Below are 25,002 nucleotides of genomic sequence, written 5' to 3' on the forward strand. Positions count from 1 at the left end.
ATGTCCTTCAATTGGGGAATGGCTGAACAAAGTGTGGTATATGCGGGTGATGGAATACTATTGTGCTAAAAGGAATAATAAACTGGAGAAGTTCCAGGCGAACTGGAGAGCGGGAACTGATGCAGAGCGAAAGGAGCAGAGCCAGAAGAACTCTATACAGAGAGACTGACATTCTGTGGTAAAATCGAATGTAATGGACCTCTGTACCAGCAGCAATACAATGACCCAGGACAACTCTGAGGGATTTATGGTAAAGATGCTACCCACATTCAGAAGAAGGACTGCAGGAGAGGAAACATATAAGAAAAACAACTGCTTGAACGCATGGGTCGGGGTGGACATGATTGGGGGTGTGGACTCGAAACCACCACACCAATGCAACTACCAACAATTTGGAAATTGGTCTTGATCAAGGACACATGACAAAACTAGTGGAAATGCGCATTGGCCATGGGTAGGGGGGATGTGGGGGGGGGGGTTGAAGGGGAAAGGAGGAGCATGAATCATGTAACCATGTTAAAAATGAATATTAATAAATGTTAAAAAAAACTATATTGACATATAATCTAACAAAAAATGAATAAAAATTTTCAAACATGTAACCAGGATGTGTTTAATAAAATAAATTAAAATATAATTCATATTTTTAAAAAATTTTTTTCATTAAACACTTATCTGTATAAATCATTCCCTTGAAAATTAAATGCTGCTCCTTGCCTTTTGAAGATTATGGCTGAAGACAAACTATTACATGAATATGTACAGAAAATTATGAAATAGTTAAATACAGATAGCAAGGAGAGAAGTTTTACTTTTTATATTATTTCTAGGCCATGTGTGAAATACATAAAAGGAAGGTAAGCAAGAAAAGTCATTGTAGCTTCTAAGAATTTATGGAAATAAATTAGTATTCTATGATTTCGCTTAACTGCTTTTGAAAGTATGTTTCACTTAAAGAAGCATGTAGGAATAAAATTCCTTGAATTAGTTATATTCTTCAAAGATTTACTTAATACTTATAATGAGAGAAAGAAAAGAAAAATTATTTCATTTCCTAAAACAGAGCTGGCTTTTTTTTAAAGTGTTACTTATCATCTTCAAAATTACTTTAAATTATTGCAGATTTTTTCTGTTGTAGATAATAAAAGATTAATTCAGCTTCTATAATTTTAAAATAATATCACTTGAAGGATCTTAAATCTTATGGGTTCAAACTTATGAGCATCAGAAAAAAAAGATCATGGGAAAAGTTGATGAACGTGAAAAGTAAATGCACTCTAAGGACAATTCCTCTACGTAATGCTTCCTTATAAAAACAAGCCCAAAAAATACTCTCCAACTACAGGGAACTTAAAGAATAAGTACAAGGGACTTGATGATTATGATGAAAAAAAAAGCAGAAACAAGGAAATCATAAGTACTACTATTTAGGCTGCTTGGAAAAATGTGGTTTAGAACATAAAACACACATTTTATAGGTCTATTGATTCCTTTTGCACATCTCAAGGTAATATGGTCACTTTGTAATTGATTCAATAATATAACAAAAATCACTCAGGAATCTGGACTTAACAAGAAGCTGCCCTGCATTTTTTGAATGAAAATCTAAAGCTACTTAAAACTTACTGTAGTAAGTGGTATGCAAGTAGATGTGTTTAACAATTATGCTTTATACTTAAGCAATAATCCCATTTTTCTTTCAAAGCTTAAGTCAATAAATCTCTTACTATACTATAAATTCCAAGGTCAAGGATAGAGGTGTTTATTAGTATAATTACAATGTAGCTATAATACCAATTAAGTCTCCAGCTCCAGATTTTAAAAATTAGTAAAAGCTGAAGATTAATAAAGTCAAATTTCAATTTTGATACAATAATACTTGCTATTGTCCCCAAATCTGTATGTTCTATTACTTCCAAATTTCTAAAACTGCATCTTTAAAAATAAAGAACATTGTTAAAAAGCATTTGCAAAGCAAACTGTTCTAATAAAAAATATAATATTATATTTAGATAAAGAGAAAAACAAAGGGCTAACAAAAAGTAGTCATCTGGAAAAAAGGCAATTTTAATGTTATTGTGCCATGCAAATTTGAATTGAAAAAAAAGACTCAATTAAACAAACCTTTCTTATATAATAAACATTCTAGAACCTACTCAATTCTTCCACAATGTTTAAGATTCACCCCTCTCTGATTCTAAATAAAGGCAAAATCACCACTGAGTCCTGGTTTAAAAGCAGACCTGTCAAACTTGGCCCTAACCAGGTTAAAATATAATGTCAAAATTTTAACAAAATAAATAAAAATATAATTCAACATAACATTAATTTGTGACTTTCTAAGTTAATATGCTGTCTGCATGGTTCTTTCTCTTTAACACTAATGCTCTACATAATCTCAGAATTAAAATTCAATTATAGGTAGCATTCTATTAGAGATTAATCTCAGATATTCATAAAGAAAGATATAAGCTTTTAAACAGTGATGAAAGATTTAAGGGACTTTCTACTTTTAACAGTGCCCAACACATAGCAGGGACTTAACAAAAAAAAAAAAAGAGAGAGAGAGAAGAAAAATTTAGCAAAATTGATGAAAATACTGAAAAAGTCCAAAATATGTATAATGTACACTTGTGGACGTAAGTGGGTTGAAATGGGAATATTTTCTCAAATTTCCTCTTTCAAACTATGCTAGGGTTTTTTTTTTGTAATTTTGCAACTATTACTTTTTATTTTATTTAATCACTATTCATTCAATTCACATTTTTGTGTCCACTGTATATAGTTTTCTTGGATTTGCTTAATTTGTTCTACTTCAGTTTATGTATATCTTTCAATACTTTTCAATATTCAAAACTGAAATGAAATAATCACCTCTTAATATTCCATTACATTTATGTATGACAATTTATTTGGCCATTCTCCAATCAATATCTACTTTGTTTCCAACTCTTTGCTATCACAAAAAGTATTGCTATAAATATTTTATTACATATATATGAAGGTTTCTTAACAATTGCTTCTTTGGTATAGAAGCCTATTAACAGAATCTTTGGTTAAAGGGGACAGATATTTTAGTCACATTATTTTGATAATTAAATTGCTGGTGACTTTTAGCTGCATCTCAGACATTTGGGAATGTTTCATTATTTCATTCACATAAAAGTTGCTATAATTTGAATTTCATTGTTAAGTGTCCATTTAGGTCTGTACCTTTTATTCATCTTCTCTTAATTAACAATTGCAACCCTAGCAAACATCTGTCATAACATAATATTCAAGGAAATATACTGGCTTTTGGAAGTAGTACAAAATTGTTTAGCTTTTAAAATGTTTCATTTTATGAGAATCAAATACTTTTATGTTTGCCATATTTAACTTTTGCCTAATTATGTTCTTTAATACTGATATTTCAACTGTAATGAAGTATTTTCTGTCGAAGTATTTTTTGAAAATATATTTTTATATGACTTAAAAGTTCATAATTCTAAACAGAAACTCAGGTAAATAAAGGGCCCAATGTTTTAGAAAGTACATTCTATACAAGGAAAAAAAATAGGCCTTTAATGAGAAAAACTTCTAATCATTCAAATTTTTTAGTTAAATTATATTTTCTTCAACCAACAAATCTATTTCTATACTCTAACCTGAAAAAATAGTTTCTTTCTTTTCCTTTATCTCTGTCTTTATTTTTCAAAAAACTAACTGAATGTGAAGCACCGGGAGAAACAGAGATTTATAGGAGTGGGGCTAAGAATCTTAGTATCACAATGTATATTGGAGAAAATTGGAACCAGGCCATGGTAGTCTTCAGTGGCTGTTAACTAAGTTGCGAATGTGAAAGAAACACTGAAATAATTCAAAAATTCTAGTAAATTAGAGAGCTAATGGTGAGAGAGGCACTGGCAATATAGCCAAATTAAAGGTCAGTTAAAATTAAGTGGCTAAGGGGGCAGCTAGGTGGCTCTGTCCATAGAACCTCAGATCTAGAAATGGGAATTCTTAGATTCAAATTTGACCTCAAACACTTCCTAGTTGTGTGACCCTGGGGCAAGTCATTTAACCCCCACTACTGCCTCGTTCTTACCATTCTTCTGCTTTAGAAGAGGTGTTGATTCTGAGATGGGAAGGGAAGGGTTTAAAAAAATTAAGTGGTCAAGAGTTGGACTCCAAATTAACCATGACATAGACAAAAGGAAAATTCTTGGAATTTGACTAGGTTTAGGGTTTTCATCTATCAATAATGCCATTAAACACTGGATATAAATACTCTCCATTTAAATAAAATTCAATGTACATCACACAATATACCCAATGATTTTGCATTTAATACCAGATAGAATCATTGAATGGTCAATTAAAAGGGATGATTTTTTAATTCATATAAGGATGTTTTTGCTATGTAAAAAAAGATTCAGACTTAGATTCCCTTAAGTAATAAACATTCTAAATTGAATAACAACATTTTTATTTGTCTTCAACTTCATATTATCATTCTTGACCTTCACAACTACTCTGTGAGATAGATGCTATTATTACTCTCATTTTAAAATTGGGAATCTGAGGAAGAGAGAAGTTTAAATGGCTTACCCAGGGACACACATTTGGTAAGTGCTTGAGGTTAGATTTGTTTTCAAGTTTTGCTGACTCCAGGTCCCATATTATATCCACTGCACCGTAGTAATGGCAGAATAGCAAGTGAGGAAACAGAGGAAACTAAGAATCATAAAAATTTTAGAATATAATATATAGCCTATTGTACTCAAAATATAGGAACAGACATATTCCTAGGGGAAATTAATACCACTGACCTTGATGTTCTTGCTTTAAATGAAACCAGAAAAGGAATGCTAAATGGAAGGATGGCTAGCAGGTACTTCTTAGAGAAGCAAATAAAACAATTACTATATCCAAATATATACAATACAATAAACAAAATTTAACATTGACCTAACAAGAAATAAAATTTCTTAGATCATTTGATCATTTCAGATTGCAATACTCAAGATAAACAATTTCAAAAAGATCATCATGAAAATAATGGCACATATGTGGATTTAAGCTAGTGTATAGAAAGTTAATAAATGAGATTAAGATAAGGCATGAAAATAAGACCACTCAGAATCTGAACCTATTTAAGCTTATTGCTAATTCTGAAGAATTGAAAGTTAATAAAAGAATATACAATAAAAGGAAATAATCATTTCTTACAGAAGTTTAACCACAGTGATATAAATTAGTTATGACAGAACAGAGAACAAAAGAGCCTATACACATTATCAGGCATTAAACATATATTCTGATTAAGTGGAGGGCTAAGGAAGTCAAGAGAAACATCGGCCTGGGACTTAAGCTCATTTTAAATACATTAAGAAGAGGAAAAAATGGAAAATTAAGATGTCACCTCATGAAACAAGAAAAACATTAGAGGGGAAAAAACAAGTTACAAAAAAATTTCATGAGAGATCCATCTATGCAGAGTTATTTCAAGAATACTAAGAATGAAATTAGAAGCCAAAGGCAGGTGAGAAGGGTGGGAGAGGGGAGACAAAGATTTAGTAAGATTGGCCAAATAATTTTCATCATAAGTAAGAGCAGAGTTATTGTTCAGTCTCTGATAGGATCAATGAGAAAACAGAAATGTCATTTAAATTGTTAAAATATAGATAGTCTCATATGCCTCCTAGCTTTTTTATCCTGGGCAAGTCATTTAATCCCAATTGCCTAGCCCTTGCTTCCTTTCTCTCTTAAAATTGATTCTAAGACAGAAAGTAAAGATTTTTAAAAATAATTATGGAAAGCGCCAGACTAGTCAAAATATAAACTGAGTTGTAGAACTCCAATTTGGAGGACATTCGAGAAATCTAAAAAAAAAGAGGATACTAACAGACTGGAAAAAAAATTCTTTATCTTATTGTAAAGAAAACTGGTAAATAAGAGAATACTAATAACCACCATTCACTTCCACATCTAAACAAACTTTGTATTGGTATAATCTGTACATATATCCAATGCATCCTTAAAGGAAGTATGATGAGAAACAGGCAGGCTTGTGCAAACAATATTCTATATCATACCATGTTTGTAAAGTAACATAACTGAATGTAAGGCATAGAGAATTCAAGTTGCTTCTGTGCATATTCTTTGATAATTTTTTAAAGTATTTGACATATTATATCAAAATGCCCCCTTAAAGGCTGCCATCCAACGAAGGTGTCTCTCAACCATACACCTCAAAATCATAAAAAGTTTCTTAAAAGAAAAAATAGAAATAATTTTATTCATTGATCCTCTTATGAGTAAAATAAAGCAAAGGATAAAGAGAGGAGAATTCCTCATGAAAGATATTTGCCACAGACAAAGTTTTTGGTACTCCAAATGGAATGTGGCTTTCCTATATTTAAGAGATTCTTCACACGGAATCCATGAAACTTTTTTATGAGAAAATATTTTTACATGTGCATTTCAAAATAATGTGAAATCAGATTTCAAGAAAAAGAACCATAATTTTCAGCACGGGAGCTGGTTAGTGAGTATGACAAGAATTAAGATCCAGTAAATAGAGCAAAGGTGGTTGGACAAAGAAGAGAGAATAGCAGGAGAGATCTGCAGGGAAGTGGTGAGGTGTTTGAGGAGAGACAAGGTCTGGAATAGCTACAGTGGAGAGTAGGCCAGCAAATCAATTAAGTAGGAGCAGGATTAGCTTGCTACAATAAGGCTAGTTGAAGTTAGATAAAACAATTTACACTGGACCTAATCAGTATAGTGTTGTGATTTCCCCTAGCACTATTCAGCAGGAAAGAGAAGTAAAAGAGGGGGCTAGTAGGACCCTTTCTTTATCCCTTTTTAATAGCTTCTGATTTGTAATCAACATTTTCCAATATGGTTTATTCTAGAAGTTTCATATAAGAAAAATTATTTTCAATCTCAAATGCTCATTTCTCACAGTTTTGCCTCAGCTCAGAAAAATGATTAGAATATTAAGGAAGAAATACTCATTAATATATTTTAATCTTTGACCTTTAAAAGTGGATTAATATAAGAAAATGGTGTTATGTTGACTTTTGACAGGTCAACATTTAAAAAAATGGATTTCTATCAGAAAATAATATTGTTCTTATTTCATTCTATTTTATACCAATAGCACCCATGTTGAAGTACCTAGAATTTTAGAAAAGTACTACAGATATTAGAACAACACTTCCTGGATCTTTGGTTACAAAAAGATGAAGGAAATAATCTCAATGAAAATTTTAAAATACTTAGGGAAAAAAAAGTTTAAACTGACATTTTAAAAGGCTTTATTTTAGTGAGGCAGAGGCAAGAAATGGTAAACGGAGTAACCACCCAGGTGAACTCTCCACACAATGAGGACCTAAAATTACTAAAACACACAGGGAATCAGTTTAATAATGATTTGAGGGGACTGGAAAGGGGGTGAGGTAAATTATAGCTAACAACCCAGGACTGGAGTCAAAAAGGGTAAGATCCCTAGGCAGCCTGACTTCTGCCAGGCTTTGACAGCTTGGCTAAGGACCTGGGGAAGAGGGCTTGAACTTGGGATCTCACAACTCTTCCTGGGATGTTACAGGATGCCAGGAACCAACTCCTCCAGAACTGATGTAGGGATTGAAGTCTGCAAGCTGTCCACAGATCACAGGCCACTTCCCTACTCAGTGCTGTCTTGCAGGGTTATTGTCCTCTGCTTTCAACCTTCACCTCTCTCCAGGATCCCAGGGAATCAGGGTGCAGCTCCACTAGCTCTGAGGTCTCCCAGGGTCAGTTACAGCTTGTCACAACCACCATGGAGTCCTTCTCAGAGAGAGAGCAAGCCACTTCCTGCTTCCCCATTCCATGTAGAATTCTCCAGCCCTTCCTGCTAAGTCTCCTACATAATAACTAAATAATAATCTTCCTCACAACACATGTATATATATGGGTAGATGATTTGGTGTTTAGGCCTTAAAAATGAATAATATGGAAACAGGTATCAAGTGATAATATTTGTACAACCCAGTGGAATTGCTTGTTGGCTCTGGGAGGGGGGAAGGAAAAGGAGAAAGAAAGAAAATGAAGCATGTAAACATGGAAAAATATTTTGAAAATAATTTTTAATAACATTTCGTTAACATGGATTTTATATGTTCTAGAATAATGATGATTCCACCATGGTCATTCAGCCTTTGTTTGAAGACCTCTAAAGAGAAAAAATTCATCACTTTCAAAGGCATTTTATTCTACTTCTGAATAACTCAAATTTTAGACAGTTTTCTTTTTCTTCATAAGAAATATAATTTTTCTTACTGCAACTTCCACATGTTCTTCATAGTCTTGCTTTCTGGAACTGAGCAGATCAAATTTAACTCCTTTTCTGTGTGAAATTCCTTCAATTACTTGATGAAATTCCTTCAATTACTTGATGAATTAATAACTATGGAAACATTTAACCTAGGTTTTCTCATTATCAATGATAGCTTTGTTATGGGCTTAGGTCATTTCCCTCTTCTCCCTATCTCCAGTCAGTCACTCAACCTTAACATGTGTATGCTCATAATCTTTTATTTCTTACTGAAACACACAGTGATTTAGGCTAAAAGAAGTTTCACATTTTGTCAGCAATTGAATCATCTTGACTTAATACATATAAATTATTTTAAGTAAGTATTTAGGGAATGGGAAACTTGATTATTATGACTGTATTTTCAATTTCTCTACATTGTGTGCTTTTCTGACTTCTATTGTATTGCTTGCCATCAGTTTTTTCTATGGATTTCTTTTTAAAGTTTTCTATTACAGATTTCATCTAAGTAATTTTCTTTATTATTTCCTTCCAATCTATTTGACACATTTTAATTTTAAGCTTGAAACACTGTTTTTTCACTCTCTTCAAACTCTTATTTTATTTGATTATCTGCAGTTTTTGTAATACTTGATTAATTTTTTAAATGGTATTTATGCATTTGAAGATATCTTCTACTGCTTCTAGTACTTGAGTTGACTCAGTTGATTCAATATATTTTTTATTGAACTGATGTTATTTTTTCTTTTGTGATAATTAGATTAAATCTACACTGCCCATCTTTAGATTTAATCATTGGAGCACCTCCAATTCGTAACCCATGTGTGCAAGAGTGGGTGATGAATCAGTCAACTGACTGCCCCCTAGGCTGTCCTAGGAGAAATATCTATTGTTATTGGACACTCAAAGTAGGAGGGAGGCACAGGAAGTGACGCATAAGTGACCCCTTTAAAAGGAGAAGGTCTTCCCCTGGAGAGGGGCTGCTGGTGAAGAGAGCAGCTGATGAAGGAGCTCTTCTGGTCCATTGAGGAGTGCTGGCTGGAACACTAAAACCTTGGTGAGCTTAAAGACTGACTGAATCTTCTTGAATTTCTCTTAAGGAACTTCTTTTAATAGACTCTGTGAATGAAGCAAAGCTTCTGGGCCTCAGGCCCTCTGACCCTTGGCTGAGGGTTAATTAGATCTACCTGGATTAATTAGAGGATCTTAGTAATTTACCAACTGTGTTAGATTCTTATTTCTTTATTTCCTCTCTCTTCTCAATTGTAAATAAACTTCTATAAAGTCACTTTTGGCTTGAAGTTATTCCTAAATTTGGGAGATTTCCCCTGGTGACCACCTTTTAATATATTGAACCCAAAAACCCCTTTTTCCCCCTTAAACTTTGTTCATTTTTTATTTTGTAAGATCCATCCACTTGGGCAATATTTTTAAAGTCATTCTTCTTCTTAATGCATTCATGTGTTGTTTTTCCAGGATTAAGTGAGAAATACCTGAATTATTATTATCATACTCAACCGCACTGAGAGGGAAGCATAAACCTATTACCTTATAAAGCATTTATTAATACCTATTGTATTAAGAGGGCAGGTTTTTAGGCAGTTTTTTTATGATCCACACACTTACATAGTAGAGGCAGCCAAGTATGATCTATTCACAAAATAAGTCTAATTCCATTACTTTAAAAAGAAAATAATATCAGAAGCAAAGAGAAATTAGAGTTCTGAACTATAGCAATGGAAATTCATGACAGGTTCAAGAAAAAAGAAATGAATGGAGAGGTGAATTGTATAGCCATTATTAGTAGAAAAATTTTTCTTAGTTATCAACAAATAAAACCAATTCTTGATATATTTGAAGTTCATATAAATAATCTCAGAAAGAAAATCTTCTTGTTGATATTCACATATTCTCAGAGCAACAGCACCTCATGACTAAACCTTACTGAAGCAAAAGAGGAGAAAATGTCACAGTTTGAAATCTATTCCTTATTGAGTAAATATATATTATTTTCACAGACTCATACACATAGGAAATAAAATTTGTATATAAGAGACAGTTTCATACCTTAACAGCTTCACCAAGGGTTTGGTTTTTGTCAGCTTCCTCATTGGAGTGCAATTCTAGTCTATAATTTAACTCCTGCAGCTGCTGAGCCTGTTCATTCAGAAGCATTTGGGCCTGCTGTTCCCGAAGTAATGCATTATTCAGTTCTTCACAGGCACTTTCAAACCTCTCATGGGTGATCAATTTCTGATAAAAGGGAAAAAAGTGATTTAGTCATAAAATAACTCTAATGTTTATATATTTGACCTTAAGAATTGCATTTGCTAACATGCAAAAGTTTTAACCAAACATCTGAAAATATATATTTATCAGAAGACTATTTTTAACTTTACAAAATTAACCATATATAACTTTATCAATATTAACAATACAACACCTTTCCCACAATTGATCATAATAATTTTAAAGATTTCTTTTCAATTCTATCCAAATAATGAGGAATTAATTTAAATATGGAAATATTAGGAACTTAAGATTCTATTTCCATTTTAACATACCTATTAAAATATTCTATTTAGTATGGTGGTAGTACATTCATTATTGCTGCATTTAAATCCTTCCATGGATGTTATTTCCAGAATCTAAGAAGCTTATAGAACTATCAGAATGATCCACTAAATTAGTAGAGCACAAATATAAGTTCCAAAGGAACATTCCTGAGTCCTTTTTTCAAACACATGTTGGCAAAAACTCTTTATTATAGGTATATGTATGTTTACATTATTATGTGTATAAATAAATATTGATAGAGACAGAGATCATTTAGGAGCAAGGGAAACTGGCCTAAGTCTAAGTTCAAATTATACTTCAGATATTAATGGCTGCATGACCTTGAACAAATCATTTAACCTCAGAAAGCTCTAAGCAACTTTCTAAGACTGGAAATTAAAAAGAAAGTGTCAAATTACTTTGGTATACAGTTTACTTATCTAGTAAATTCCTATATCAGTGAAATCATTTCCTATTCCAATGCCAAACCCAATGAGTATAAGCATAACTATAAACAAATGATACAAATAGTATCAAGATTTTTGTCTTTATTTGGGGGGATGGGGGGTGAACAAACATGTGATTTTATTGGTATGAGTAATGAAAGGTGCAAAAATTTCCTTACAAATACCTAAGATGGATAATATTAAATGCATATATTTTAATAATCACAATGTAATAAAATGTATTTATTAATGAGATCCTGGATAAATTATTAAAGTTTAATTACAAACTAAATAACATCCCAAAGAACTGGATTATCAGTGAACACATAAAATATTGTTATCAATGAAAGAAGGAAAAATTAGATCAGTTGAAGAAACTAGAAAAATAAACATTTTGAAACATTAAATAAAAGATTCAGAAAAACAGAGATTAACAAAACTGAGGGGGAACATTCTTTAAAAAGATAAAGAGTTTGGGTGGGGGGAGTGTGGGGGGTGAAGGAGAAAGTAGGAGCATGAATCATGTAACCATGTTAAAAATGAATATTAATAAATGTTTAAAAAAGATAAGTTTTCTTTTAAAACACAAATAAAATCAATAAACCATTAGCAAATTTGACTTAAAGGAAAAATCAAATGATCAGTATCAAAAATGATAGAGAATTAAGGTTTAGGGAGAGACACTAACCAATTGTGAAGAACTATACTTGTCTTTTGGGAAAGGCATTTGAAACTATATGCAAAAGTCACCAAACCAGACACATTCTTTTACTACTATTAGTATAACTACCATAAAAAGATCAAAGAAAGAGGGAAAGAACCATTAAATACAAAGGTTTTTTTGGTAGTGGGAAGGAACTGGACACAACTGGACACATTAACTGGGGAGCAACTTAACAAATTATTGTATTTCAGTGTAATGGAATATTTATTGTGCTATAAAAATTGGTGAAACCTGAGAAGATTTGCATGGACAGATACTGAGTAAAATGAATAGAGCAAAGAAGAAATTTTTTGACAATAGCATTATAAAAACATCTTTGAAAGTCTTAAGAATTCTAATGAACAGAAAGACCATTATGCCAGCATCAGGTTGTCAACAAGTATTTCTAAAGTACCTGTTTAAGGGCTAGGCATGGTGCTAACACGTGGTGTAAAAGGAAGCAGGTGACCTATATCCTGCCAGAAAAGAGATAAAAGTACAGAACAGGAAACAAAAGTGGAAATTAGTTTAACTTGACTATTCATTTTTGCTGCAAGTGTTTTACTTTGCACTTTTAAGAGAGAGAGTAGGTAAGGAGGTCAAGAAATGGATTTTTTCATTAAAAAATAAAATTTCATAAAAGGACAAATTGAAAGTCTATGGGGAAAAAAATTTAGAGAGCCAGGGGTGGGTAGAAGGGGCCCTTGTACCATACAACCAGGTCATCATGATATGTACATTAGTGTTTCTGAGTTTGTTTGGTTTTTTTAACATAGAATCAAAGGATTAAATTCTTTTTTTCCTTATCTAAATAACTTCAAATCCCTAACACCACCAAAGAAAGAATAAATAAATGAATAAGCATTTATTAAGCACTAAAATGTGTCAAGTATATAATTGCTGGGGATACAATTAAAAAAGCTAAACAATTCTTCACAAGGAATGTACATTCTAATAGAGGAAACAATAAAAACAGAACCTTTTAGATACAAATCAAAAGGTTTCATAGTCCTTGGGGGAAAGTAGCAAAAAAAGATAGCAATGCCTCTTCTTTAATATCATTTCCATTGATGAATTTGTATTATTTTCTGATATTAAACCATTTGACTGTATCAAGGACTTCGGTGGCAAGAACTTTCTTTTCAAGGTCTTCAGTCAGTATGGCTGTCGTCCCTGGAGAAGCACAGGATTAAAGCTAAAGAAACTAAATTGTAATTATTGTTATTGCGGAGTATCTTCAATTCAAAGTCCTGTGCTATCTCCATCAGGTTCTAATGGGAGATGGTGGTCATAGTGCTCATGGTTAATTTGGCTTCTTAACTACTTGGCTGCTTCATCTAGGTTAGCTTGCCTGCAAGTGGACTTGGTAGTTTGGTTGGGTTTTTTTTTTCAATTTTTTAAATTATATTCTTAGTGACCACCACCACCACCAAAAAAAATTTAAATGAACATTAAAAAATTGAGTGTAGGGCAGCTGGGTAGCTCAGTGGAGTGAGAGTCAGGCCTAGAGACAGGAGGTCCTAGGTTCAAACCCAGCCTCAGCCACTTCCCAGCTGTGTGACCCTGGGCAAGTCACTTGACCCCCATTGCCCACCCTTACCAATCTTCCACCTATGAGACAATACACCGAAGTACAAGGGTTTAAAAAAAAATCCTAAAAAAAAAATTGAGTGTAAAAACACAAACTCAACATTGGTTACAATTTGTTTAAAAATATATAAATTATATATGAGTACTCTTATACACATCCTCTGTTTTTTACTTCCCTTTGGATTTGTTTTACTCAAATACCTTTTTTTTCAAATTTATGGCGGTTATATGTTTTTCTAGTATTTTTGTCATTACAAGCAAAGCTTCCAGGAATATTTTCATAGGTATAAAGCTTTTCACCCTCTCAATAATGCCCTTAGGGCTTAATCCTAGTAATGGGTTCACTAAATTAATGAACATGAACAGCTTTATACCTCTTAATGTATATTTCCATTTTGTTTTCTAAGAAACAATCCACAGCTGCTCTAGCAATGTAATGTAAGGTCTATTTCTCCATGTTCCTATCAGCATTTAATTTAATTAACTTAACCTATATGGTTCTCAGTTAATATACATTACCAGAACCATTTTTGATAGATTGGTCCTTACCCATCAGATACAATTTGTTGCCAGAACAATACTCTTTCCAAAACCAAGTCTTTCTAGCTTGGTCATATCTTGTGGAACTTTTGTTCCAATGGCACAATCCCTAACAATGCAGGATTACTTCCACAGTATGAAGAGTGTTAAAATAAGACTTTTGCACAATATTTATGCTCTCTGATCCATTGTTGCCCCACCAGAAACTATGTTTAGATTATGTGTATGCTCAGGTGTGGATCAACTACTAGTCTCATGCAAATGTATGGAGCCTCTCCAGATATATCTATCATACTTAACTTCAAAGTTTCCATTCATTTTCTTAACTTCTTTTTTATTTATTTTTTCATTATGTTTATTTAGTTCTGAGAGGGGAAGATTAAAGCCCTTTGCTTTTATTATTTTGCTCTCTCTTTCCATCTGTATCTTATTTTGTTTTTTCTTTAAAACTCTGGATGCTATAACTCTTGGTGCATACAGTTCCAATACTGACAATGTTTCATTATTCATAGTATTCCCGAACATAATATAATTACACTGTTCATTCCTTCCAATTATAGTGATTCTAGCTGCAGCTCTGTAAGGGATCATGACTGCTACCCTTGCCTTTTCTGGATCAGCTAAGGCACTGTATATTCAGCCCCAGCTCCTCACCTTCATTCTGTGTGTGTCTGTCATTTTTTAGCGTTTTTCTTGTAGACAATACTCTGTCAAGTCCTCATTTTTTTATTCTTCCTGCTAAAATTTTCTTCCCATTGTTTAATTCATCCCACTTATACTCATTGTCCTGGTTATTAGTTGTGCATTTCCATCTGCTCCATTCCTCTTCCCTGTTCTTTGTTGTATCTCTCCTCAGATATCCAATTTCCTTTGACCAGTACTTCTCCAATTCATATCCTTTCCTCAAAATCTTCCCTTATCCTCTCTATCCTTGCCCTGCTAGTTACAAATTGGCCCACCTTTCCAAAGGTCCCTCCCCTGCCCTGTCCCATTCCCCTTACCTTTTCTTACTCTATACACTTTTCTAAAAATGCCTTCCTTATCCCTACACACAACTGTATCCTCCTACTTCTTGATATGAATTCAATTCTAGAAATCTCTAATTTATCTTGTCCCGAGTCTCGTCTTTCTCCCCTCACCTGATTTCCCCTAATTCTTGGTGTGTACTCCCCTCTCGGTATCTCTCCCTTCCCTCCCCCTTTACTTATTCCCTTCCCTCATTTTTCTAAACACACTCTTCCTTCTTTTATTCCCACAGTCCCTCAAGGGGACTCCATTCCCTCCCTTATCCTATCCTGTTTTTCTGTGCGTTAAGAAGATGTTCATGCTTCTTGTTTATATGTTGTTCTCTCTTTATCCCAGGTTTGATGAGAGTAGGCTTCTAGTACTAAGAGCCCTTTACCCCTGCCTCTATTCTCTGTGGCAGTTCCTCCATTCATTCCTCCTCCATATGAGATAGCCATTCCACCTTACCATCTCCTGGTCCATTCTACTATCATATGAGCTCATCTCATTTCATTCACCTCAACCTGGAGTCTACATCTATACACACGCCTTCAAAATACTCAGGGAATGATGACATTCCCAGATTCCATAGATGGCATTCTCCCAGGAATTAAATTATTTGATCTTTGGGATTGCTTATGATTATTCTTTCCTTACCATTGTATGTTTCTCAGAGATCAGATTTTCCGCTGAATTCTGGGTTTTTCTCCAAGAAGTGTTGAAACTCTTTTTAGTTCATTAAATATCCATTTTTATTTTTTAACCTTTTATAATTATGCCTATTTTTTCTGGTTATGTTATCCTTGGTTGTAAACTCAGTTCTTTGCTCTATGGAATTCTGTGTTCCTGTGCTATTTTAATGCTGCAAATGCTAGGTCTTATGTCATTCTGATTGTAGCTCCACAGTACTTAAATTGTTTTTTCTTGTTGTTGATAGTATTTTCTCTTTAACCTGAGAGCTACAGAACTTAACAATAACTGTACAAGTTCCTCTTTGGATTCCTTTGAGGAGGTGATAGGTGTATTCTTTCCATTTCAATTTTACCCTCTATTTCTAGAATTTGGGGGCAGTTTTCCTTGATGATTTCTTGAAGAATAAGGTCTAAATTCCTTTTTTGATCATATCTTTCCAGGAGTGCAACAATTCATATATATCCTCTTCACAATCTATTTTATCCAGTCAGTTTTTTTTGGAGGGGATAAGATGTTTCATATTCTCTTCTATTATTTCATTCTTTGGATTTTAAATTATCATTTCTTGTCCTCTGAGGAAAACATTAGCTTCTCTTTGGCTGATTCTAGGGGCCTTTTTCCATTTTTTATTGTCATGCAAAACACACTTCCATATTGATCATGTTGTAAGAGCATACTTATACAAAACCAAAACCCCAAAATAAAACCAAAGATACACTGAAGTGAAAGATAACTACAAGAGTTCTTTCTCTGGAGGTAGATAGCATTCCCCATCATAAGTCTTTCAGGATTGTCCCAGATCATTGCACTGCTGAGAGTAGCCAAATTATCACATATAATCATCATCCAGTATTGCTGTTATTAGATACGTTTTCTCAATTCTGCTTCATTTTCTCTACATTAATTCCCACAGAACTTTCAAGCTTTTTCTGAAATTGTCTTGCTCATCATTTCTTTATTATAGCACAATAGTATTCCATTACCAATATGTACCATAATTTGTTCAGCAATACCCCAAATTGATGCATCCCCTCAATTTCTAAAATTTTGCCACCACAAAAAGAGCAGCTAATATTTTTGTACAAGTACATACTTTCCCCATTTTTATTGTCTCTTTGGGAAACAAACCCATTACTGAATCAATATGTATGCACAATTTTATAGCCCTTTGAGTATAGTTCCAAATTGCCCTCCAGAATGGTTGGATCAGTTCACAACACCAACAACAATACATTAGTGTCCCAATTTTGCCACATCCCTTCCAACTTTTACCACTTTCCTTTACTGCCATATTAGCCAGTCTAATAAGTGTCAGATGGTACCTCAATGATGTTTTATGCATTTCTCTAATCAAGAGTGATTTAAAATATTTTTTCATATGATTATTGATCACTCCAACTTCATCTGAAAATTGCTTGTTCATATGCTTTGACCATTTGTCAAATTGGGGAATGGCTTATATTCTTATAAATTTGACTTAGTTCTTTATGAATTTGAGAAATTAGACCTCTATCAGGGACATTTGTTATAAAAAAAAATTTCCCCACTTTGTTGTTTCCCTTCTAATCTGGTTTAGAAAAGTTTTGTTTGTATAAAAACTTTTAAGTTTAATATAATCAAAATTATTTATTTTACATCTTATAATATTCTTTATCTCTTGTTTGGTCATAAATTCTTCCCTTCTCCATAGATTTGCCAGGCAAATTATTCTGTGATCTCCTAATTTAGTTATGGTATCACTCTATCTAAATCATACATGCAATTTGGCCTTATAATGTTATAGGGTGTGAGATATTGGTCTATTTCTAGTTTCTGCCATACTGTTTTCCCATTTTCCAAGCAGTTTTTGTTAAAGAGTGAATTCTTATTCCAAAAGCTGGAATGTTTGAGTTCATCAAGCATTAGGTTGCTGTGGTCATTTACCCTTGTATATTGTGTATGCACTGATTTACTATTCTATTCCTTAGCCAGTACCAGATCATTTTGATGATTGTTGCTTTATACATATATACAGATTCAGATCTGGTACTGCTAGGCCTCCTTACTTCACTTTTTTTTTCATTAGTCCCCTTTATATTCTTGACCTTTTGTTCTTCCAGATGAATTTTGTTATTATGTTTTCTAGTTCTATAAAATAATTATTTGATAGTCTGATTGGTATGGCACTGAATAAAGAAATTAAGTAGAATTGTCATTTTTATTATATTAGTTCAGCCTACTCATGAACAATTAATATTTTTCCAATTGCTTAGATCTGACTAAATTGGTATGAAGTGGTTTTTAATTGTGTTCATATAATTTCTGTGTTTGTCCCACATGTTTTTTACTTTTTAGAGAGATTTTAAGTGGAATTTCTCTAACTCTTCCTGCTGTACTTTGTTCACAATATTTAGAAATGCTGGTGATTTATGTGGATTTCTTTTGTATCCTGCAACTTTACTAAAATTATTTCAAGTAGTTTTTTAGTTGATTCTCTAGGATTCTCTAAGTATACCATTATAACTTCTGTGAAGAGTGAAAGTTTATTTTCCTCAATGCCTACTTTAATTCTTTCAATTTCTTTTTCTTTCCTTATTGCTAAAAACTAGTATTTCTAATACAATATTAAAAAGAAGTTGTGATAATGGGCATCTTGCGTCACTCCTGATGTTACTGGGAAGTCTTCTAATTTATCCCCATTACAGATGATACTTGCTAAAAGTTTTCAGTAGATACTACTTATTTTTTCCTTTTATTTATTCCTGAGCTTTCTAATGATGTTAATAGAAATGGGTGCTGTATTTTGTCAAAGGCACTTTCTGCATCTATTGAGATAATCATGTGATTACTGTTAGTTTGGTTATTGATATGGTCAATAATGCTGATATTTTTCCTAATATTAAACCAACCCTGCATTCCTGGTATAAATCCCATCTGGTCATAGTAAAAGGTCCTTGTGATATGTTGCTCTATTTTCCTTCCTAATATCTTATATAAAATTTTTGCATCTATATTCATTAATGAAATTAGCCTATAATTTTCTTTCTCTGTTTCTGTTCTTCCTGACTTAGGTAATAGTACCACATTAATTTCATTAAAAGAATTTGATAAGATTCCTTCTCCTTATTTTTTCCCAAGTATTTCATATAGTATTGGGATTAATTGTGCTTTAAATGTCTGATAAAATTCACTTGTGAATTCATCTGGCCTGGAAATTTTTTCTTAGAGAGTTCATTGATGACTTGCTCAATTCTCTTTCTGACATGGGATTATTTAAGGATTCTATTTCCTTTATTCCTATGCTTAATTTGTATTTTTGTAAATATTCATCCATTTCACTTAGATTGTCATAATTGAATATAATTGGGCAAAATAGCTCCTAATGATTGCTTTAATATCCTCTTCATGGGTGGTGAGTTCACCCTTTTCATTTTTGATGCAGATTATGTGATTTTCTTCTTTCCTTTTTTTGATCAAATTTTCCAACACTGTCTATTTTTTTTTTCATAAAACCAAATGGTAATCTTAATTAGTTCAATAATTCTCTTACTTTCAATTTTATTGCTTTCTCCTTTTATTTTTACAAATATCCTCTTTCAATGAAGGAATATATACAGTTTGACCTCACTGAGTCTCTTAAACTTTCTCTTTCTTATTTACGTTTTTAGGCTTCTCTTGAGTCTTGTGTTGGACTCCAAATTTTCTGGCCTTTTCCTCCGAAATGCCTGGAAATCCTCTTTCTTATTAAATAATCATTTTCCCCCAAAAGAATATACTCAGTTTTGCTGGATAGGTGATTCTGGGTTGTAAAACTAGGTCTTTTGCCTTTCTGAATATCATATTCCATGTTTTCCAGTCATTTAATGTAGAAACTGCTAAGTCCTATGTGATCCTAATAGTAGCTTCATAGTATCTGAATTGTTTCCTTTTGGCTTTCTTCTTGATTTGGGAGCTCTTGAATTTAGGTATTAGATTCCTGCAAGTTATCATTTTAGGATGTACTTCTGAAGGTGATCTGTGGGTTCTTTCCATTTCTATTTTATTATCTTGTTCAAGCATATCCGGGCAGTTTTCTTTGATAATTTCTTATATTATAAAGTCCAGGGTTTGCTTGTTGTTGTTAGGTTTTTTAATCATGGCTTTAAAGTAGTTCAATAGTTCTTAAATTGTCTTTCTTTGATCTATTTTCCAGGTTAGTTGAATTTTCAATGAGATACTTCGTGTTTTCTTCTGTTTTCTAATTCTTTTGATTTTGTTTTATTGTTTCTTGATGTCTCGTGAAGTCAGCTTCTGGTTGCCCAATTCTAATTTTTAGGAATTATTTTCTTCCATCAGCTTTTGAGCCTCATTTTTCATTTGGACCATTTTTCCTTGTATTGCTTTCATTTCTCTTCCTCATTTTTCCTCTACCTCTCTAAATCAAGTTTTGAAATCCTTTTTGAGCTCTTCCAAAATCTGAATCAATGCATATTTTTCTTTTGGATTTTGCATGTGTTTGCTTTGTTTTCATTGTCCCCTTATTTATCTGTGCCTTGCTCTTTGTGTCCATAAAAATTCTCTATAGTTGTTATTTTTTATGTCTGCTCATTTTCTCAGCCTTTTAAAAGGTAGGCTCTATTTTAGGGCACCCTCTTGAACATTGGTTCTTCCTTGATATCACCGTTAGCCTTATTTCTGGGTTTCTGCAAGTTTCAGTTCTTCTGAGATGGTATGATGGCCTGTGGACTGGGAACTCTAAGAGTCACCTCCCACTGTTGATTCAATTCCTTCCCCCACCCCACCCCCTGACTGCTGATAGCTCAAATTCTTGCAACAGGCTTGATTGCAGGCTTCTGCTATCACTTTTGGCTTTATCAGGTCAGGCACATAGCAGACTACCCTCCCCTGGGGCTCTGACTTGAGCTTTTAGCAAGAGGATAAGGGGTCCCAGTTTTCACTACCCCACACTGGGATCCATGTCCTTACCACAAGCTTGGGCTTAAACACTTGGCCTCCCTCTGGGCCCACATAGATTAGGCTGTGTAGCACAGATTGTCCTGGGCTGGAATTCTGGACCTCACTGCAGGTTTCCTTGGAACTTTAAGGGACATACATTGTATTGGACTGCTAATGACCCAGGCAGAATCTTGGGGTCTACATGTTAGCTTGGGTTCAGGTACAAAACCTGGCATAGTAGTTTGGATGCAGAGAGGAGGATTTGTTGTTATTCCTTGCTTTAACCTCCTGCTGGCTGTGTTTCCCTCTTATCTCAGTTTCCCAGATGTTCTTTGTCTACCTTTCAGGTTGTTCCCTTCTTGAAAGTTGCTTCATTCTGCCACCTTATTGGTTTTCACTCCTATATTTATTTTGTAGCATTCTTTTAAGATTGGTTGGAGAGGATTTTCATGATAGTTTCAAATTTTCATGTTTCTATTCCTCCATATTGGCTCCAGAATTGAAACTTGACTCTAGTTCTTTATAAATTATTTTCTTCAATGAGTTTCTGGATCTCTATTCCCACTTGAGTGATCTTCCTTAATTTTCTTGCATTGCTCTTATTTTTTCCCCCAATTTTTCCTTTACATCTCTCATTTGGTTTTTGAGGACCTTTCCAAAAAAGCTCTTTTTGAGTTTGTGGCAAATTATTGTATTTCTTTGCTGTTTTTGTAGTAGATATTTTTACTTTCCTGTCCTCTTGAGTTTAAGACAAGGATTTCTCTTTCTCTATAATAGTTATCAATAGTTGGGTTCTTTCTACTTTTGTTAATTTTTTATTTATTTTTAACTTTAGCAGCAAAACTACTTACTTACTTTTTGGCTTTTTGCTAGAGTCCCAGCATTCCTACTGTGTCAGGATATGTAATCTCAGGATTCAGGGTTTCTTTGTGTTTTTTCCTGGGTCTTAGTTAGCTATTACACTTTTTAGAGCCCAGGGTTTGATGTAATCCTGGTCTACTGTTCAAACTGCAACCTATGTCTGACCTCAGGTGCTCCAACCAGAAGCTGTAGGCATTTCTGCCACAGCAACTGCAAGCAGACAGTCCAACTCCTACTATGGCATCAGCTAGGGGACTCCACTCCCCCTTGCAATGATCACAGCTGACAGGGTCCCAGTCCCTCCGTAACCACACTCGCCAGTTTATGCTACTTTCTCATTCCTTCTCTCCTGTTGCAGCAGCCTAGAATGGAACAGTTATTTAGTCCACATTCCTTGGGCCTCCAAAGTCCCTTGTTCATTAGCAGTGAAGTCTGAGTTTCCCCTAAGGGTATGACACTCATGGACGCTGTGATATCCACTATTCAATCCCTAGCTGTATTTGCAGGATTTCCAGAGCTGAGGCCACAACAGACACAGCTGTACCCAGCACCCTCCCCCTATAATTCCAGTGGAATCCTCAGGGATGCAAGGTCTGGGGCTCAACAAACAAGGTGTGATTGCCAATCCTGCCTCCAGGGTCTACCTTGTTGATTTCACTCTGTTTCTTCTGTTCCTATCCCCTGGACCTATGGTGGTGGGACTAAGACCAGGGAAGTCAGAAACCTTCCTTCCTAGTTATTTATGGCTGTTCAGTTTTATTCCTTACTACTATATGCTTTTGCCCTTTTTAGAAATGATTCTGTGGAGTTATTTTTGATTGTTTGTGGGGGGTATTCAGAGTTCAAGGGAGCTTCACACCCTACTCTACAATCTTCTAGTGGTTTGGTTGTTAATTGGTTGGTGGTTGGTTTTGGTTATTGGTAACTGGTGGGGACTAGGAAGTCAATTCATATAAGAACATTTACTTTCATGGTGGAAGTTGAAACTCAAAGGTCTGGACAGCACAGCATCAGGGAAAATGGTAACCCCTGCTCTTCATCAATATTACTGGGAGGTTTTCATTTGGTTCCTTGCAAATTCATGCAGTTCAAGTGGCCACAAAGACCTCAAGGTTACAGGAGCAAGGTCAGAATCAATGGAAAAAGCAGAGCAGACCTAGGTGTCAAAAGTAGAACAGATGCTATGAGTTGCCTCTGCCATGAAAATCACAGGACTTAAGAGGCAGAGAGAAGAGAGAAGCCTAAATCTTCATGCTGCTTAATCTTGCTTCTTTCAACCTTTAGGAAGTTTGGGACATCCTACTTATTAGCCTTCAAGTAAAGACATGGTACTGATGCCAAGAGGTCAAAATTATGAAGACAACCATAACCAAGTAACCTTAAGAAAGCACTGGGAAGAGAAACTTGGTTGCAGTCTGACACAGCTCATTGTAAAGGGATGAGTCAAAGTCAAGAGAGATTGGTTCTCCAACTTTAAGATGAAAGTGAGCAGTAGTGATGTCCTCCCAAAAGCTGTCTGACTCCAATGACATTACTGTGTTCCTATGGATGAAAACAGGGAATTATCAACTTCAAATCTTGAGCAATGATTTTATTTGTTGCTTTGTCTATGATTCAAGAAAGCAGACATCATAAAAATGAAATAAATAACTGCACTCTGTATAGCTTTGTTACTTAAATAGCTTGGCTTGCCAAAGTAATGATTGAGAAAAAGAAAATAGCAGGCTTTCCCTTAAATTGTGCTTTCCTTTTTAAAAAGTAGTTACCCTGGGGTTCCGGGTTAAGATGGCGGCAGAGTAAGAAGCAGTTTTTAACCTCTCCTGACCGAAACACACAAAACTCCTCGAGGAAACATAAAAACAAGTCCAGATGAACGGAGGAACCCCACAACAGGGCACAGCGTGGAAGGTACGTGAAATCGAGGCATTTCCATGCTATAAAGGGGTGAAACAGCTCTGACTAAATCTCGGGCTGAGCAACCACCCCACCCCCATCCCCTCCACACACAACATCTATAGCGCCGAAGCCAGCTAAAAAGAAATAGAGCAAGTGTGGGGCACCCATTGAGTCACTGGCAGCTCCGGGGCCTGTTCCTGAGAGCAGCAAGATTTAGGACCCCAATAAGCCAAAAAACACACGCGAAATCTGAGCGCGGGAGCAGAGAGTGGACCCAGGGCGCAGAATTCCAGCTCAAAGAGCAGGCAAGGGTGGAGGCTTGGGTGGAGGCAGACACAGCCAGGAACTAAAGCTCTGAAACCCTGAGTGCGGAACCAGCATGGACGGGTATACAGCTGTGGAAGCAGTGCCCTGAGACTTGTAAAGAAACCTCCAGCAGAGGATCAAGGAAGGGGATCCACCAGGGGGCTTGACCTTGGAAAAAACCAGAACTCAAACCTCAGGAGCCAATAGACCGTGGACAGACACTGAGCGCGAGGATAAACCTGAGAAGCTGCTGGGCTAATGATGGCTACCCAGTCTCAGGAAGCACAGAAGAGAAAGAATAACAACAAGAAAAAGAGGTCTTTAACATTCGACAACTTTTACACAGAGAAAATCCAGACAACCAAGCAAACAGAGGAGGAGAACAAACAAACATCCAGACCCTCCTCAAATAAGGAAAACTCCTCACAAGCTATGGAAGAGTTCAAAACTGAGATTTTGAGGAAAATGGAAGAGATCTGGCAAGAAAATAACTGTTTAAAAGGTAGAATCTTGCAATTGGAAAGTGAGGCTCAGAAAACAAATGAACTGATAAGCAAATTGAACACCAGAAATGACCATATTGAAAAGGAATACCAGAAGATTATGGCCGAAAACCAGAAGATTATAGCCGAAAACCAGAAGATTATGGCTGAAAACCGAAAGATTATAGCCGAAAATCAATCCCTAAGGGCTAGAATTGAGCAAGTAGAAGCTAATGATCTCTCAAGACAACAAGAACAAATAAAACAAAGTCAAAAGACTGAAAAAATAGAAGGAAACGTGAAATATCTCAATGAGAGAGTGACAGACCAAGAAAACCAGTCTAGAAGAGGCAATTTGAGAATAATTGGTCTTCCAGAAAAACCAGAAATTAATAGAAACCTGGACTCCATACTAACAGAAATAATTCAGCAAAATTGCCCTGAAGTCTTACAACAAGAGGGCAATATAGACATTAAAAGGATTCATAGAACACCTGCGGCATTTGATCAAGAAAAGAAAACACCCAGAAATATAATTGCAAAATTCAAGAGTTTCCAAGCAAAAGAAAAAATCTTACAAGAAGCCAGAAAGAAACAATTCAAATATCAAGGAGCACCAATCAGGATCACACAGGATCTGGAAGCCTCCACGCTAAAAGACCGCAAGGCGTGGAATACAATATTCAGAAAGGCAAGAGAGCTGGGCCTGCA

General features: G+C 34.5%; 1 protein-coding gene across 1 annotated transcript in view; it reads right to left on the reverse strand.

The window, feature by feature from the left end:
• CCDC171 (coiled-coil domain containing 171) overlaps nucleotides 1-25,002 on the reverse strand; it is a 508,587-nt gene that overhangs the window by 208,086 nt on the left and 275,499 nt on the right. The window contains exon 20 of the mRNA XM_044685358.1: nucleotides 10,367-10,552. Coding sequence (XP_044541293.1) covers nucleotides 10,367-10,552 — 186 coding nt within the window. The remainder of the gene's footprint in view (nucleotides 1-10,366; nucleotides 10,553-25,002) is intronic.

The sequence above is a fragment of the Gracilinanus agilis genome, chromosome 1 (genome assembly GCF_016433145.1).
Source record: "Gracilinanus agilis isolate LMUSP501 chromosome 1, AgileGrace, whole genome shotgun sequence".
Classification (NCBI taxonomy): Eukaryota; Metazoa; Chordata; class Mammalia; order Didelphimorphia; family Didelphidae; genus Gracilinanus; species Gracilinanus agilis.